The 18284-nt window shown below is 34.2% G+C and overlaps 3 protein-coding genes across 4 annotated transcripts; all 3 read left to right on the plus strand.

Moving 5' to 3' along the window:
- The first annotated feature begins 2530 nt into the window (after positions 1–2530).
- Positions 2531–11561, plus strand: LOC117231851 (protein trapped in endoderm-1). 2 transcript variants are annotated; one of them, XM_033490698.1, is made up of 6 exons: positions 2531–2689; positions 7695–7745; positions 7860–7922; positions 8076–8281; positions 9042–9288; positions 10042–11561. In XM_033490698.1, the coding sequence occupies exons 4-6, from the start codon at positions 8149–8151 to the stop codon at positions 10688–10690; spliced, it is 1029 nt and encodes a 342-aa protein (XP_033346589.1). In that variant the 5' UTR covers positions 2531–2689; positions 7695–7745; positions 7860–7922; positions 8076–8148; the 3' UTR covers positions 10691–11561. The 2 variants fall into 2 exon arrangements, with proteins under 2 accessions (XP_033346589.1, XP_033346590.1); XM_033490699.1 differs by lacking the exon at positions 2531–2689 and adding an exon at positions 6332–7448.
- Positions 11562–15537: 3976 nt separating this feature from the next.
- Positions 15538–16001, plus strand: LOC117231845. The gene has a single exon (XM_033490687.1). The coding sequence runs from the start codon at positions 15601–15603 to the stop codon at positions 15922–15924; it is 324 nt and encodes a 107-aa protein (XP_033346578.1). The 5' UTR covers positions 15538–15600; the 3' UTR covers positions 15925–16001.
- A 158-nt stretch (positions 16002–16159) lies between these two features.
- LOC117231850 lies at positions 16160–17234 on the plus strand. Its single transcript, XM_033490696.1, has 3 exons — positions 16160–16638; positions 16915–17014; positions 17085–17234. The coding sequence occupies exons 1-3, from the start codon at positions 16199–16201 to the stop codon at positions 17196–17198; spliced, it is 654 nt and encodes a 217-aa protein (XP_033346587.1). The 5' UTR covers positions 16160–16198; the 3' UTR covers positions 17199–17234.
- Positions 17235–18284: the final 1050 nt, after the last annotated feature.

The following is an 18284-nucleotide window of genomic DNA, read 5'->3' on the forward strand; positions in this document are numbered from 1 at the left end:
ATTAATCAGTGTGAAAGTGTGAATGCATATAAGACGAGCCTGCTTTTGGATGCTTTATCGTAGATAGCTTATCGGTAATAAATATAGACGACGGAATTCCGGCGTTTTTACACTAGCATTATCTATACATTTGCCTCAAATATTTGGAACACAACCGAAAAATCGATAAGAAATAAATAATAAATCGATAAAAATCGATAATAAATGCAAGTGAAAAATTTTTAATGGTTCAGACACATATTTACGATATATAATTTATCCTAAGAGATATTTTCAGCGAAAAAGCCCTTCCGAATTAGTTACATAATTTCAATTCCATTCCCAAGAATATTTGCCAATGATGTAAAACCTAGCTAGACGCAAAAACCTTCCTGTAATCATAAAACAACAAGCTATGTAAATTGAAAATTATTTCCGAAAGGACGAAAGCGAAAATAACGAGATGAATTCGTTTTTTTTTCTCAAAGATAAAATATTATCGTAACGATAGCGAAGGTTTAGGTAAAATGTCCATTGTATGCACAGTCTGATTATACGAACCTTTCGCCCTAAGTTTAAAAGTTTAGTCTTCGTTGTCCTGAAAACGGCTATAAGAATACTGTTCTTCTCACGGTGCATTCCTTTACTAGCCAGGTTACGTGAACCGGTCCAATCGGGGTTGGTTATGCAAAACAGCTTCGGTTCGGAAGGTGAGGCGATTTTCTGGTATTTTCGTGTTACTTTGGAGAAAAGAACGAATTCGTATGGAATTTTCCTGACAAAGGAACGAAAGAAAAGCATTGCATTAAAATGTATAGATGTTTAGGAAGACGAAAGAAATAAGAAGAAGAATTAGTGGAATTAGTAGAATATTCTATAACAAAAAGGCATGGGACACGTGTCTAGCTTTAAGGTTTGGAAATAAATTCTATAGAATTTAACGTTAACGATTTATATTATACTTTCTTCAAGCTTTTATACTTTAAATGCGACAAGCCAAATCTTCCGTTTGTTATGGAGGAGCAATTTTAAAATTTGATACGCTGTTAATCAGTCCTAATACTATTTTTTACATCGTTTTGAGATTAAATTGTATTTTTTGCTACACATTGGTTTAATTAAATTTTCTATGTAGATTAACAAATGTGGAAATAGAAAAAAGGTAATAATAAAAATTGGGATAAAAAGAACAGATATGTATTTCTCTTAGTTTTTGCGAATTAACGATTCTCGGATTTAGGATCGACAGGCCAACGAGAATTTTCCAAGTTCACTTTTAATCACAGGGTAGAGGACCAGGTGAAACTTATCGAGGGGATGAAAGGGACGCGGAGGGTAAGTTTTGTTTGTTGGACCGTTCCTTTCGATTGTTAAGCTCTGGCTTTGTGCCGAGTCCGCCAACAGCTGGCCCCCGGGGTGGTAAGTTGTCTTTATAGCTATCTTTTAACATCAATGGGGAGTTAAGTTGCATTGAAATTTTTCATGAGAAAGTCGACGCATAATTACGTTTACTACGCTTGATGGGACTCATGCTGTGGATAAAAAAGTACGATAAAATAATAATATAGTAATACTGCATTGTCCTAACTCTGGTAAAAATTATACGATTATTTCTTATCGTAGTATATAAATAATAATCAGGATATTATTAAAATATTATTTCATATTTCGTCTGTATATGGGTGTAGTTCATGCTCCATATATTAATTGAATCCTAACAACTGATTACTGTTTAAAGGCTCAAATAAAATGATCGAGTAGTGCAACAATATATTAATTGAATATTTAAAATAATTCTCGATTGAGAACAAGCTTGAAAAAGTTTAAACAAATTGAAGTAACTTAATTTTCCGACTATTTAGTATCCAATGAAGAATCAATTAATTAATCTCCATCGAAAGTTCAATGATTTTTATACGATTCGTTCTTCAAATATCAAGTATATTACATACTTGTTTTCCAATTGAATTATTACATTTTCATCGGATAATCGGCTGATAAAAATATAAATAAGTTATTACTCGACACTTTGCGCCAATAATGTCCAATCGATACACTAAATTAATGGAAGAATTAATGGCCCATGCAGGAGGAAAAATGTGCAAACGTTGCCATTCATCGCCACCCTCTGGCATCGGGTTGACCGCGTTAATTCCAGCGCGTGTTAATCGTGACACGACCACCGATCCCTCGACTATTTCGCCATCAGTCCGATCTCACTATAAGGAACAACCGTCAGTATGTGAAAAGCGTGCCGCGAGGAACGAACCAACCATAAAGCTTGGAACTTTAGCGATCGTGTTTTCAACCGAGTCGTTTACAGGGTGAAACTTTCAACGCAATAACAACAGTTAAAAAGCAAGACTTTAATAATTCAAAGAAATAATTCCCTTTCGATTTTTGTCACTGCATTTATGTTACATGTTTCTTCCTTTACGTTGAAGTAAATTGATTTATGGAAAAAGAGAAATGTGAATGTGATGTGACTCGTAGTTCCATGTGAAAAGGAATGTAGTTGTGCTTCGATTAATTAAAGTAGGATTTAAAGTAGTAATTAATTATTATTTAATTACTCAATTAAAGTAGTATTAGATATAGTAGAAGGATCTTAAGTTCGAAAAATTAAACGTGGACTTTCGTTTTGTGGTTATCGAAGGACGGATTGTAATCGAGAAAAATGCTACTGAAGAATTGGTGATTCTGATTTGAGGTAAATGCCGGAGATTTATAAATATATTGTCGCAATATTTGTTATGTCGAGACTCGTAATTTACGTAATCTTTTTCTTTAGACTATTTGTAAAAAGAAGTATATTCATCGATATATAAAAAAATATTTTTATCAAGGAAAATAGTTACTATTCAATACATACAATTTTTAATTTACATTTATATAGCAATGTTTCGTTCGAAAGACGTAAAACATTTCTTAAATCTAAATAATTTTTTATCATTTATTTGTATAAACGAATAGGAAACAATTTATTTAGATATTGTTTGATCTGAATGTACGTTGTAGATGCTGGAAATAATTTTTATGTCTCATTTTTTCACAGTTTACCTTTTCCAAACTGGATTTCTTATCTCCTCGCCAAAAAGATAGCCCAGATGTTATCTTTAATTTCTCAATAACGCGTGTAAAGTTTTTCGTCTGTAACGTATAATATCAAAACATTATGAGCTTAGAATATGCGGCTTGCTGGAAATAAGTCACAATGTCGTAGATGTTTGTATACAACAAAGAAAAACTGTTCCATACTAAGGTCGAAATGACAGCAATTTCTTTAAAAATGTTGAAGATTATGGCAAAAAGAAAAGTACTGGTAGGCCGTCATCGTTATCCGATCGTGATAAGCGAGCAATTTTGGGTGTAGCTTCCAACTGGCAGTTAACAATGAAACAAATAATGGAAAAATCTAGTGTTAGTGCTAGTGTTTCAAGTGTTCGTCGAGTTCTATTATCCTTTATCAATTTTCCAAAAATATTAAGAGACTAAAATTGAAAAAGAAACCTTCGTTAACACAACACAAACACAAAGTAGAACGTTTACGCTTTGCAAAAAAAAAAAAAAAAGAGCGCATTGGAAAAAGAAATAGAGAAGGGTACTATTTACACAAAAAAAGATTCAACTTGGATGGTCCTGATGGGTTCCAATATTATTTTTATGACACACGAAAAGAGACAATATCAGTAATTCGACGACAAATGGGAGCAGGCAGCGTGATCGTTTGGACCGGCATCCGTTATTTCGACAAGACAAGTATCAAGTTCATCGTTGGGAGAATGAATAGTGTCCGATACATAAATTTAATCAAAGAACAAATAAATAATCACGCAGAACGAATTTCTGGACCTGATTACATCTTTTAAGAAGATAATGCATCTGTATACACATCAAGATTGGTTCAATCATATTTTAATGAAAATAATATATCTATTTTGCCGTGGCCTGCACGCTCCCCGGACCTTATATTATTATTGAAAATAGCTGGGCAGAACTTATTCACGGCGTATACGCGAATGGAAAGCAGTATCAACACGTACAAGAATTAAAAAATGCAATTGTACGCAAATAGATTACGTTAAGTCAAAGTTATATCTAGAAACTATATAAATCGATACCAAATTGTACAATAGAAGTAATAGGAAATAAAGGGGAATGTACCCATTATTAAATAAGTATATATATGTTTGATAAGTAATTATTGTTAGTTACAATTTATATTGATTATTATTTTCTTATTGTACATGTGCTATCATTTCGTTCTTAAAATAAAACAATTCTTTTTGTTACACACTAAATCTCATAATATTTTTAATTATTTTCAACGAACCGCATATTCTGAGCTCATAATGTTTTGATATTATACGTTACAGACGAAAAACTTTACACGCGTCATTGAGAAATAGTACACCTGGTCTATCTTTTTGGCGAAGAGTGTATGTGTCGAGTGTTCAGAGTTTTGCTGCTATTCAAAGCGGAAGTACCGCAAAGTAAAGGAAGATGTGGTTTAAATCATATATGAAGTTTCAATCATGAGGTGTAAATAATACTAAAGAAGATGAATGTAAAACGGATAGCGGAGCAAAATTAAAGAAATTGACTTCACCAGCATATATATTCATCAAGTAGAAGAGAGAAATTCATATCGCTATTATCTACCCTCGTGACGTTAAAGATCTTTTTTTATAAAAAAACTTCTCTAAATTTATGAATATCATTCCCTGTTTAGCTATTTACGTATTATCTTTTTACGTAATGTTCGTACGTAGTATTGATTTTAAAAAAACGATCCACATTTATTTTATACAACTAAAACATTCTTGTTTTCCTTTAACACGAACAATCGAAACATTTAAATGATTCACTTTGTAATTTTACATTCTTTTTTATTCTTTTACATTACTTTTCTATTACACAATGTCATGTTCGTGAATCGGCGATGACAACAGAAAAGAAATAAATCGAAACATCAAGTTCTACTATGACGTTTGTTGTACTACTTTTCCCATTATTTATATTTATAACCATCTATACACAAAAAAATTTTTGTAAAACAATAATTTTATAGAAAGGAAGAATATCCGGAATTTCGTATCGATCATGTTATTATATATTAAATAAATAGGATCTTACGAATGTCTTAAATTCTATACAAATTTGATTTCGAAGTTATTATTTTCTATCAGACAATATGCTAATTTTAACAGACTATCAAACCTACGCAATCCACGCAGACTCCTAAGGAAGCAATTTTAGCAGATTAGATAGAACACAAGTGAAATGTCTACTCGTAGGTAGTAATTTTTCCACCTCTGCATAATATAGTGTGTCCATTCACAATTTTTACCTTCACATTGTATATGATGAAGATCAAATTGAATGCTTTGTTCCATTAGCATAGAAACAACAGCCAATGAGAAAATTGAAAAGCTAAAAGTTAAATATTCATTCTTTATATCAAATTTAGTTCTGACCTATTATAAGCATATCTTTAAATTTCACATATAAACCCCCCCCCCCCCCAAAAGAAAAAAGTAAACGGAGAGAACGAATAATAAATAGATAGCGGACTTTTGTGCATCTATGGAGAATTCATCATAGAATGTACATAATACACAGAAATATATAAAATATTCAATATAACACTCGTTATAATATCCAGTAGGTGAAACAAATCTGTACCTAGGTTCTAGCTTTTAGACGTGTTTATGAGAATATGAATTTGCATACGGATTTGCTGTCTAATAATAAAGTATGCGAAGCTTAACTATCGAAATAAAAAATAATAGAATGTGGAATATGCAAATCGGAAGAATTCCGTTGCTATGGAAGAGAAATCGTTTGAAAGGTGCAGAATAAGGATCCGAGAATTCTCACGATACGACGCGACGGCCAGCATAGCTCGAGGAGTAGTATCATTTCGCTCGATTGTACTTGAACGATGCTTGTACTTAACAATGATCTCCAAAGAGAGATTAATTAATTATGATTCCTTGGCGGCAGTGGTACTCGAGTGAAAGAGGCAAGGGTTCGGAGAGCGGAATACGAAAGAGCCGAAAAAAGGCAGCGGCGGAGGAAGCGAGAGAGTTAAATGAAAGAAGTGGCAGATAAGGAGACCTCGTGTATTCCTCGTGTAAAAGGGGAGTAATACGTCGACCAAGTTGGTCAGTCGACGAATGTTCGTTGTGCCAGCTAGACTACAAGACTCAATAAGTGTTCTTGTCTCGAAGAATTGCCGGAAAATTGCAGTAAATTATAATTGTACAAGTTTCTTTTTATGGACAAAGTGTGCTTTAGAATTTCATAAAATAATATCAATACTATATATGACATTTTTTGTTAATTCTAAACGACAGTTGTTTTTACTTAGATATTTTTGTGAACAATTAACGAAGATGATATAAATAGTCGAGTTGAGCAAATGAAGGTTATAGAATTAGGATAACACGTTATCGTGTACGTCGAAGCTGTTTTGGTAGTGAAGGATGGAATAGTGAAATAAAGTGTGCTACTGAACAACAGGCATTTGAACTGAACGCGACCCTTTGTGAAGCGTTATCGATAGTGATTTGATATAAAAAGGGAAGGAAGGAGTGAGAAATTGAAACTACATAGATGGCTGAAAATATTCTAAAATAGCGATTATCTTTTCAATCACGATTGCATTTGCTTAATCAAGCCAGAATCGTGAAAGCGATGATGCCGAACGAAGGAATTGACAGGTCGCTATTACGATATTAATTCATTTAAAAATACTTAATTCTGAATTTGTAAGACTATTAGGACAAATTAAAAATTAAGAACGATTCGAGATTTTCAATACGTTCACCGACTGCTTTTCAAGATTACGAAAGCGTTTCTCAAGACCAAGAAGAAAGTGATTATCGACGAATACGAGCGTATCGTATCAGAGGAAACGCGTCGACAATATTTCCGAGAAAGCGGCGAAAATCAATTATTTTCAATAAGACAAGGTCGAAGTTCATCGGACTTTGATAGTTCGGAGTAGAAGGCGGCTGTCGCAACAAGTTGAAATCCCGCCTGAGAGACGAAAGGGCTATAAGAGGAAATTCTTTCCTCGAGGTCAACGTCTAAAGGATTCTCTCGTCCCGTTTTTTTGACATCGCCACAGAGATGGCAAGAAAATCGACGAACGATACGAATAGAGCGAGTTAACGAAGCCGCTAACTAACGAGCAAAAAGAAGACGAAACGCGTAGAGAGAATCATATTTGAATGGTTTGCCTCGGATAAGGAACCCTCGTGCGTTTTATCGTTCCAGACACTGTCGAGGGCGTCGGAGCAACGACTGTATCGTCGAATGCATATGCAAATCGAGAGTGGCACTTGCGTGTCGTTCGAATAATAAGAGATGTTGTGGCTAATCGGATCGTTGGATTTTCAGATTTCGTTTTCCGTTTCCGAATTGCTGAATAAAGGGATCTCGTCCGTGGAGACGTAACGCTAGTATGTTTTAAATAAATGAAACTGATTTGTTTTCTGATACCGTATGGATCTTTTTAATTCGTGTATAAAGATAAGAAAAGGATTGATGTTGTAACGAAGGAAAGTTTTGCAGTTATGAAAAGTGCTATTCGCTTGAAAATGATTCGATCAAAAATTTGTTGTTATTCATCTTGATTAATAAATGGAGAATTTCTATTAATTATGGATAATAAATTTAATCACAGTACGTGGTTGCTTCTGTTTTAGAGGAGGTACTTTTTATGGAGTCAATAGAAACCATTGGAAAATTCTTGACTGGTAAATATTTGTTTTACGTATTTGTATGCAACGATGCTGAAAATATTGAGTACGACGTAAATGGAATTTCGTACAAAAATTTCGAAGTGCATAATTGGATTATGAATTTTAAAGAGAAGAGAATCGAGACGTTGTGATTTTACGTGAAGATACGATGACTAATATTGATACCGACACGTAAGTACGATATATATTTAACTCAAATCTAAAAAATTACTTAGAATTTTATATATACGTATACGTCGTATACAACGGTCAGAGTATATTGTAAATATCTTGCCATTATTAAGCTCAAGTGTTCTTTAACGACATCATTTCCTTTTTTTAAAGCGTGTTCATTCCGTCTTGCATTTCACTTATTGAAAACATGTCACAACGAAGGAGTATATGAACACGATACAAAATGGACGATTCTCTAACAAACGGCACAATTTTTGATCTCGAATCCGGAGATGAGAGCCTCAAGCATTTTCCACGATCAGTTACTATGGCAGCTGCGATTTGTGCGATAATTTTTAGCATCGTCGGAGTTGCGGGTAAAATCCAGTTTCTTCAACTTTACGCTTGTAATATGTGTGATCGTGAACGAGGTTCTTTAAAAATTACCTTATCGTAATTGCGTATACATTACTCTTTGTCGCAAACTATAAATAGAAAAGCTGCAACGAAATTACAAAATTAATTAATCAAATATGGAAGATACAGAAAATTAAGTCATTCATAAGTTTATGAAATACGATTTGGAGCAAAGATTAAATTTGATCATAACGTTCGTAAAAGTTTGAAAAATTTATTTTAAAGATTCTATTGTCGGAAGAAGTTCCAGAAATATTTGTTATAGTATACGAAGAAAATAGCCTACAGATGTAAGTTCATAATGGATAAACCCTTAATTGGACGTTTAAATTCTATGGTTAAGTTCTCGTTGACCCATGGGTGGCATTTCTCGGTTTATGACTTATTAACGCCCCTAATTTATGCCAGAGAGTGTCAAGAATTAAACCGATTAATATCTCCTTTTTCAATTGTTCACTTGCTTCTGCACTCTCTTTATGGTGGCAATGTTTCAGTCGCAATCAGGAGAATTATTTTGAAGAAATACTTTCAGAAATTCGTTGTTAAATTTCTCTGTATATCTTTTTAAACGCAATACTATTCACATGTTTGAGAATGACAGAGCGTCGAACTAAAATTCGTATAATTAATCATTTATCTCTGAATGAAATTCTTAAAAATGAATACTTATAGCCTCCACTTTACCCTTTTTACATTTCTTAACATTTTCTTACATTTTAGGTAATTTGGTAACGGTGATAGCACTGTTAAGATATACAAGGCTGAGACGGCATGCTACGACCGCATTTGTGATAAGTCTTAGTATTTCAGACTTGATTTTCTCTGCCGTAAATTTACCATTAACTGCGAGCAGATATTTGAAGGAGGCCTGGGTACTGGGTGAAACCCTATGCAAAATATTTCCGCTCTTCTTTTATGGGAATGTAGCAGTGTCTCTGCTTAGTATGGTGGCGATTACGATCAATCGGTTTGTATAAAATAGCTTTAATCATATTCGTTATAGACTTAGAGCATATTAAGAATTAGTCTATTATTTCTAATACTTTGGCGTATAACGAGACACCTGGTCTCGACAAAGTGCTTGGTTCAGTTTATTTTGAGATATGCTGACGAATTATACTATTGATTTTACAAAGTCAGCATACTTCTGTGGAACTTAATCGTTTATTGCTCATCTGAATAGGATCAAATGTACGCATGATAAATCCAATACCAACAGCTGCTCCTGATATTGTATTAAATTATCGGCCTCATTGAATTTGCATCGATACCTTTATTAAAAAATTACAATTATTCGTTGAAAAAATGTTTTAAAGACACAGGTCTGTCTGCTGATATTTTTTTCAAAATAATGTTTCGCATCTACTATAATATAAAATTCATCATATTTCTTCTAAACCATGGAAACGTATCGTAGCAGAGAATAAAGTTCTAAATTCGTAAGTAACTATGAAACTAAAGGAACGATACTCTTAAGAATCGAGATGAAAAATGAAATGAAAATCAAAATTTTCGCTTACGTCTAACTGCATTACTAACTGCATACTAACTGCATTAACATCGATATTCTTTTTTCTATAAATATAAGGGACTTTAGTACATTGCCAAAGTGTCAGAATAAATCCGATTCTAGTAACAATTGCAATAGCTCAAATAAATAAATAATAAATTATTGGGAAAGGAACTCTAAATGTAAAACCGATTAATCGATAAATTTCAGGTATATACTGATCTCGAGATCAGAGATATACGCTCAATTATACACCACGCAACGGATTATTCTAATGCTGATCGCCATTTGGACGCTGAGTTTCTGTCTACTTTTGCCACCATTACTCGGTTTTTGGGGGACACTCGGCTTAGAACCATCTACATTTTCCTGTACGATTCTAAAGAAGAATGGTGCGAGTCCAAAGAAATTCTTGTTCGTTCTAGGATTTGTCGTGCCTTGCGTGGTAATAAGCGTATCTTATCTTTGCATTTATTGGCGTGTAAGAAAGAGCAGAAAGAATCTGGAGGCTCATACCGGAGCCTCCAGGAGGAAAACTGGAGGATTTCAACGAAGAGAGGATTCCAGAGTGACCAGATTGATGTTGACCATATTTTTGTGTTTCCTTCTGTGTTTCATGCCATTGATGCTGGTCAACGTGATCGATGACAAAATAAAAGTCCCGGTTTTCCATGTGATAGGTTCTGTACTTGCGTGGGCCTCCTCTGTAATTAATCCTTTCATCTATGCTGGCACTAACAAGCTGTACAGAGAAGCCTATAAGCAACTTTTGTGTCCAGTTTCTAGCAAACTACCGACCACTGGACCGAAACCGACGCATTCTCATTCGAGTAAAGTATCGTCACCCCAAGCCACTTAAAATTCAATAACTTTATATTCCAATCGACGGTTTATTGTTGTTTGAAAGACCATTTTTTATCTACTTGGGTACTAATAGATATCACGACACAGGTATATCGAAAATTATTCGAAATTTGAGTAATAAAAATATTCTAAAGGTATTTTCGTGACATCTAAATTATCTAAAATGGTTAATGGTAGAAGCGAAACAAGTGAATGATGTTTAAAAATTTTAGAGTAGATAGTAATAGTAGTAGAATAAGTACTTTGACCAAAGTTGTATATTTTATTAAAAAAGAAGTTTATGTTTCAATTATCTATAGCGAAACTTCTCTCGATTAATTTATAATCTTTTGAGGAATGCGGATAAACAAATCCTTGCGAGGAGCAATAAGTGTACGTGATTATTACAAATAATTCAGCTTAGTTTTAGTTCGTTGGGCATTTATTAGGATAAATTTAAATAATGATTTTTGTAACTTAACTTCATATTGCAAACAATTGTATCTGTACATTAATATTAATATTGCTTCTTTATGCTTATGTTAATAACATAACATAAAGTAACATAAAGATTGAAAAACATAATACAAGTATTATACTTGCTAGATTAATTGTTGCGAAACTAATTAGCGTAGTAACGTTAAATTATAATTTTTTCATTTACAAGATTTCTGTGTACGCGATACTGAGAAGCACATGTACAAAGCATAAAATCTCACACTAATATTCTGTGTAAATATATTATAGGAAATAAGTTATGATAAATAATACTATTTAGAATGAAATACGTTATGTGTCGTATTTTCTAGTTATAATAATTTCTGTAAAGTCTGATCTATGAAATAAAGCAAAAACCAATAAATTTTATATATACATATTAAGTAATATAGAAATTACAATATTATAATACTTTCTCTACTTCTTGTTCGATTTTAAAGTTTAATAGTAAAACTTTGTATAATTCCAGTTTATCTCATTTTATCTATCGACAATGATTTATTATTTTTAGATAATGTCTACACGAAAACCTAGATATAGCATAGGTGTATTACCTAATAAATTTTTTTATCCCACTCTACTATTTTGTGTCATTTCCAACATTACCGATTGAGCGCAGAATGAGATTCAACCATCGACAGAGTACAGAACCTTCGATGTTCAATTCCATTTCTGGTGATTAGAATTAAAGTTGAATAATAACGTAATCGTACTCGCAACCAATCAAATTGTATCATTTGCTATATAATTTAAAATTGCATCACCTGTAATGAAAATAGTAATTAAATATCAAATAATATCGATTGCACAGGTCTCACCGTGTGGAGGTTGCTGCGTATGGAGACCTACTTTAACCACATTTTACCCATATGCTTTTCACGTACGAGAATTTACCCACCTAAGATATAAATTTGTAAATAAATTCTCAATTATAAGCAACCTTTAATATCGCACTCTCAGTTCAAAACTCAATAACTGATTCTTATACAGGTTGTGTAGAAATGAAATATAAAAACCATCGTAGCGTAATTTTACACCTCTGGATTGATAGAAATTGATAAAAAAAGTTCGTGCAAAATTGAATTTGAGCATGATTTTCAAGGTCAGCATTTTTTTTATCGTAGTATATTCTATTTATCAGGGAAAAAGAATGTTAAAGTTTTAATAATTTTTAAATGGCTTTATTCACAATATGTTTACATTCTGCAGTTAGAACGTAGATTTATTTGCATGTAGATATTATTGCCCTAGATCCGCCATGTGAGGAACAGGTTTGCGTTTTATCCAAACATTTTGTTTAATAATTGTCGTACCGATTGGCTATAGCGAGATGAAGGCGTATACCAGAGTGCATACAATGGATGAAATGACAACTCTGGCGTGGTATAATTTCGCATAATTCAGTTAAAAGGTATGAGCGTAAAAGTCATAAATATATTGCACTTGTAATTGATGTAAGTAAAAAGATACAGCCAATAATATAATATCCAATAATTCCTGCCCATACGTTTATGGCGAATCGTTTGTAACGTCAATTCATATCAGAGACCAGGCCATACACCACGGACAGGATGGCACCCAGATGTCTGCATATCCTTGGCGCGCACCCTCAGTAGTCTTAAGTGCGCACCAGGGGCCTTGGCATTTTTATAGTTAAGGTCCTTCGGACCAAGCGAGTATTTCCTGTCGTAAATTTCGTCCCGTGTCCTTAGACACCCCCACCCCTAGCTTTCCTCAGACACAGTATCGTCAGTAAGACTTCACTTATTCTGTATCCTTAGAATAGTCAACATATCTATATCGGTCTCTACCCTTATAAGTCGCGTACTTAATGTATTGTTGTAACTAAGTCTTACATAACGTGATTGGAGTGAATTGTGATTTATGTTAATTCAGTGCGTGTTACATTGTGATTGCTGAATTCATAATAAAGGTTGATTAAAACAAAGTTAATAGTTGTGTTACGACTCAACTATATTTTATTTTCACCAACCACCCCTAAAAATTACGTGACACGTTCGTGGTTAAATCCATCAAACATTGCATGTAAATTTCTTTAAGTTCAAATCCAGGCATTTCGTCCGTAAACTTTCATCCGTAAATAATACACGTTAATAATAATAATAATACGTTATAAAAAGTGCAGAATCCATTGCAACTTATGTAGCACTCAATGGCAAAATCTTCGTCGAATGCATAGTTATATGTGTCGGAGATGAAAGGAAAGCCGAAGCCTTTCCTTGGAAATTTTGGGAACATCCTCTAGTACCTTAGCCTAGATTTTATTATAGTTGTAATTGCTTAAGATTTGTAATAAGCGAGATTGGGTTCGAGGTGACAATCGGTCGCTGAACGTAGCCACGGTCACGGGATGGATGTTTTATCTAACGGAGGTCTGGAGTGGTTGTATGTGTTTTCCGAGAAATGTGGTTGTGGCGGCATGCGGCCTCGAGAGCGGGCCTAGCCACGTGTGATGTTGCCTCGGAGGTGCCGATGCAATGGGACATACATTGTATTAGTAATCAAAACTCCAGGCAGAAACTGCCTAGCAACGGCGTTTGGAACTTTCTCGATGCTTCCAACGAGTGTGCCTAGCAACGGCGTTTGGAACCTTCTCGATGCTTCCAAACGGGTATAGAAAACAAAATGCAATCGTACAGGGAGAAAAATCTCCACGAGGCTGGCATTCTTGCGATTGCCTTGGAGAGTGATACATCGAGCATTTTCGACGATCGCATTTGCGTCTAAGTTAGTTTCGCTTAGTAAGGAGTTATCCCGGTGACCGTGGATTCGTTTGAACTCAAACATTGCTAATAGTATTATTTAATTTAATTATTCGTAGATCGTATTATTTATTAGGCTTAGTGTTTGTTAGACTTATTATTAGTTGTACTTATTATTTGTTAAGCTTAGTGATAGACCTGTATATACGTGTAAATAAAATCTCGGCTTTGTGAAACGATGGCTAGTCCACATGAAGAGTCGTCGCGCGCCCAAAATTCGAATCGTGATCCGACATATGTATACAATACTAATTCCTGATCACTTAATTGTTAACTTAGCCGCTGAAAATCGCATTGTCACGGAATATCTTGCGAACGCAGAGATCTCCCATTATTCCCATATTCTGATGCTCTTGATTTCATTGCTTTGTAAATAGCATGCTACTTTCTTATTAAATGTGAATATAAATGTAAATACATTGTAATAAAGCCAGTTTGAAAATTATTAAAACTGTAACATTTTCTTCCAGAAAACGAGGTCATTTATGACCTATGGTTGCTTTAATACTTTCGTTCTTCGTGATGAGTAGAATACGTTGCAATAAAACGATTTTCACTTTTCAGTTAGTGATACTATATGCTTTGTCTTCCGCTTTACCGCTTTATATTATACTTATACGATCGTTAGTCGTCAGCATTGAGTATCACTGTCTCCGTCGCCGCATATTTTGCCAAACTATTTGACTTTAATATTAGAAACAAAACATGATTGCACTTTCTAATATCATTTGGAACACAAATTTTTCTAACGTATACCATTTTATTCGGAGAAGTCGACAAAATTTTTTCGTTTCAATAGCAATCGAATAGGAGCTACAGTAAAAGCACAAAACATTTTCAAACTTGAAAATTTGCAATTTGAAGAAATCTGTATTCAACTCACAAATATTTAGAAGCATCGTGTATCAAAGGTTACAAAATCGGAAAAAAATTCAAATTTGTTTATCAGTGTTATTTGAATCTACAATAATCATAGACTTTTCGGGATCTTTTTACAATTTATATCCAAGCAAACTCCTACCAAGATGTAAGTCTACAAGACATTAAACTCTTTCATTACTGCTAGCTATCGTTACATATCTATCACTTAACTCATATAGTTTGCAGTACACTGCAGAACACTTTCCATGCATACCTGTCTGTAGCTTCTCTTTGATAAATGGAAATAGGCATCGTCTAAGAAACAGTTATTATTTCGTTGATTCTACATATTCGAAGTACACGTTGTATTTTTACGAAGCAGTAAAATAATTACACCCATCGACGAATCTTGATTACATGGTATACAAGCTGCGTGTTATTTATCGTGCATCATTAATGTCCCGTTTGATGGAATACGAAGAAAAGTACGGTACCATTCTAAACTGATAGTAACATTGAACATCATCAACCGACAATACTTTATATTTTGCAACGTGTTAAAAAATACAGCAAGCTTTTATGGTACAAGTACCCTATTTGTGTATGTGTGTATGCACTTTGATTGCAAAGTACCGTTCGCATTACATTCTTACTCTTCGTGAATTACTGGTCTTCACGTGAAAAATAATAGAATAGACTTACTTAGACGGTAAAGCTAGCATAGAACACCTAGTGTACCGTACTAACGTCTTTTTAATATACACGTAGTCGACGTAAAAACAAGATGGGAAAACGAGTTGCACAGTTAGAGAGAGCGATTTTCTTCACGAAACTCAGCGTCGCTTTGACGTGTTCCTGGCCGCCTTCTCCTTTGACAACTAAAAATCGACTTCTGTTATTTAATACATTATGGTGCACGGCGTTTGCTAGTTCTGTGGCGTTATTCTTACCATTGTTGGCCGCGATTTACGAGTACTACAAAAGTCCTATTATTCTTGGAAAAACAGTGAGTCTTGCCTCGGCTGTTGCTCAAGTGGTAATCAAAATGATAATATGCCGTTTGCAGCAGAGACGTTTTCAAGTAAGTCGATTATTCTTTTTCGGATAAGGCACAAATAAAATTGTTTATTTTCCGTAGCTGCTTGAGTATGACATTCCTGTGTATTTATATTCTTTGAATTTTATTTTACTCACGTATCGCCGTATCACTCTATTTTGTTATCTATTCGTAGCAATTATTGGTTTCCAACTTTCAAATCAAAGCAAGAGAAATGTAATCATGTAATCATAATTCCTAATAATAATGTAATGATATATAATAATAATAAATAGAGGATCGATTAAAATATTTTAATTAAGCGTTGTCGGTAAAATAATTTCAGATGTTGTACTTCGATATGGAAAATTTCTGCAAGCACGCCACAAAAACGGAAAGAATGGTGCTGGAGCGATACGTGGATAAATATAAATATTTCCATTGCATTTACATACTATGGTCTTTCATAACCACGGCTTTCGTCATATGTAGTCCATTATACTCGTCTCAAACGTTTCCCACGCATGCGATATATCCGTTTTCAGTGAAGCATCAACCATATAATAGTTTAATTTTCTTCCATCAATCGTTGGTTGGTTTCCAAGCATCGTCAGGTATGGGCATCGATACTCAAGTTGCTCTTCTTTTACGATACGCAACTGCCAGGTTCGAGCTTTTAGGAATCCAATTACGCAACGCGAAGAATAACAGTGAGCTCAATGTCTGCATACAGAAACATATTGAACTTTTAAGGTATAATATTACAAACTATTTTATGTTGAAATGACTGTCAAATATAATACTATACGATGCGTCTGTTACGCGTTAGAATAATCATTCAACTATATCTATAAAGCCCCGTTTAGATTAGTCAAGTTACTCGAATTTGAGCAAGGAACTTGATCTTCAATTCGAGTTACTTGATTTTCATGTACTTTGTAATTATTAAGACCAAGTTATTTGACCAGTATTTACTTTTTGTCAGTAGCACAGTTTCCGTGTTAATTAAAAATATTGTGTGTAATAATACGTAATTTGCATAATTTCGATATACATATTTAGGTATACGAAAGAAATCCGCTTATCTATCAAGTATCTAGTTCTGGCGACAATCGCAACAACTACTATCGCCGTGATTTTTGGTAGCTTAAACTTAATCGCAGTAAGTAAACGTTTCTTACTTTAAGTACGATAGTTGAATATATAAATGATGGTTTCGAAATTTTATATAGAACCAACCGTTAATTTTGAAAACTCTATACGCTATCGTAGTGTTCAGTGCCAGCGTGGAACTTTTCATGTACGCTTGGCCAGCCGATGGAATGATGCGTATGGTAATGAAATAATCATAGTGCATATTTCAATTAACAGCGTGAAACGATGAATTTCATTTTATCGTAGAGTGCGAGAGTTGCTACAAGCGTTTACGACACGGCTTGGTATAAGAGAGATATCAGCGTGCAAAGGAAAGTATTCCGCATTATTTTGAGATCTCAAAAACTTGAAACTATCGGGATCAGCGGTGTTGTACCGCAACTTTCGCTGTCTCATTACGCGAAGGTAGTATGTTTGTTGCATTCTTGCATTCATGATTAGGTGCTAATTATTTTCTTATCTCTTCTAGTATCTATACACATCTTTATCGTACTTTAACGCACTGCGTATTATGGTCGGAGATCCATCTTCACTTTAAGCTCTATGGAGGAAAATATATTACGAAAGATATCCATGGAAGTAATCGCAAATTGTATCTATGAGAATCTTCATGAAAATTTGTCTTTCATGAAAACAATATGTAGTAACTGATGGATTCTTAGAGTAAGGACAAGTAACGCTGGTAGGTTCAAAGTTTAATGTATTTTAAGAAGTGATATTCAATAACAAGAGGACCGACTACAATATCGTCGCACGTCGATGCACACTCTGTGTCCGCTCAATTCGCACTCTGCTTCTCGACTGACTCTCTGGCCGTTGCAGCATTCTTGCGTCTTTTGCTAGGCCCACGGCACACGTGTTCCGCAGACGCTCGTAGCCAGGGTCACGTAGGTCTTTTCGGCGAAGCTATTTATTTTTTTTTATTTATTTGTTGAAATTACAATCAATTCTCGCGTTGAGAATTTTCAGTAATTTTTCTGGCGTGGCGCAGTGACATGGCTGTTTATTTACAATAAGTTAATACTTATTATAGATAGGTATAATTTATAAGTATTATAAGTAAGTGCATATGCTTAATTTGGATAATTAAATGAATCTAACGTTTAGGTCTAGCGGGTAGTGCCTCTTCAGCCTGCGAATCTGGTCCGTTGTATCGAGTAGTCCAGTGATTAGGGGGTTTCGGTGTTTGTTGATTCTTTTGCTGTATCTGTCGCTATATTTTGCTATTTCCTCTTTGACGGTGGGTATCTTGAGGTCGCGGTGTATTGTTTCATTGG

Source organism: Bombus vosnesenskii, unplaced genomic scaffold (assembly GCF_011952255.1).
Source record: "Bombus vosnesenskii isolate JDL3184/JDL3185 unplaced genomic scaffold, Bvos_JDL3184-5_v1.1 scf7180000013274, whole genome shotgun sequence".
Classification (NCBI taxonomy): domain Eukaryota; kingdom Metazoa; phylum Arthropoda; class Insecta; order Hymenoptera; family Apidae; genus Bombus; species Bombus vosnesenskii.

Bases quoted from the DNA above. Each gene is read 5' to 3' on its own strand.
- LOC117231851 (XM_033490698.1), top strand. From the start codon at position 8,149: ATGGACGATTCTCTAACAAACGGCACAATTTTTGATCTCGAATCCGGA. The intron at 8,282-9,041 runs GTAAAATCCAGT...CTTACATTTTAG, and splicing joins TAGCATCGTCGGAGTTGCGG to GTAATTTGGTAACGGTGATA. The intron at 9,289-10,041 runs GTTTGTATAAAA...GATAAATTTCAG, and splicing joins GTGGCGATTACGATCAATCG to GTATATACTGATCTCGAGAT.
- LOC117231845 (XM_033490687.1), top strand. From the start codon at position 15,601: ATGGGAAAACGAGTTGCACAGTTAGAGAGAGCGATTTTCTTCACGAAA.
- LOC117231850 (XM_033490696.1), top strand. From the start codon at position 16,199: ATGTTGTACTTCGATATGGAAAATTTCTGCAAGCACGCCACAAAAACG. The intron at 16,639-16,914 runs ACTGTCAAATAT...ATACATATTTAG, and splicing joins AACTATTTTATGTTGAAATG to GTATACGAAAGAAATCCGCT. The intron at 17,015-17,084 runs GTAAGTAAACGT...AATTTTATATAG, and splicing joins GTAGCTTAAACTTAATCGCA to AACCAACCGTTAATTTTGAA.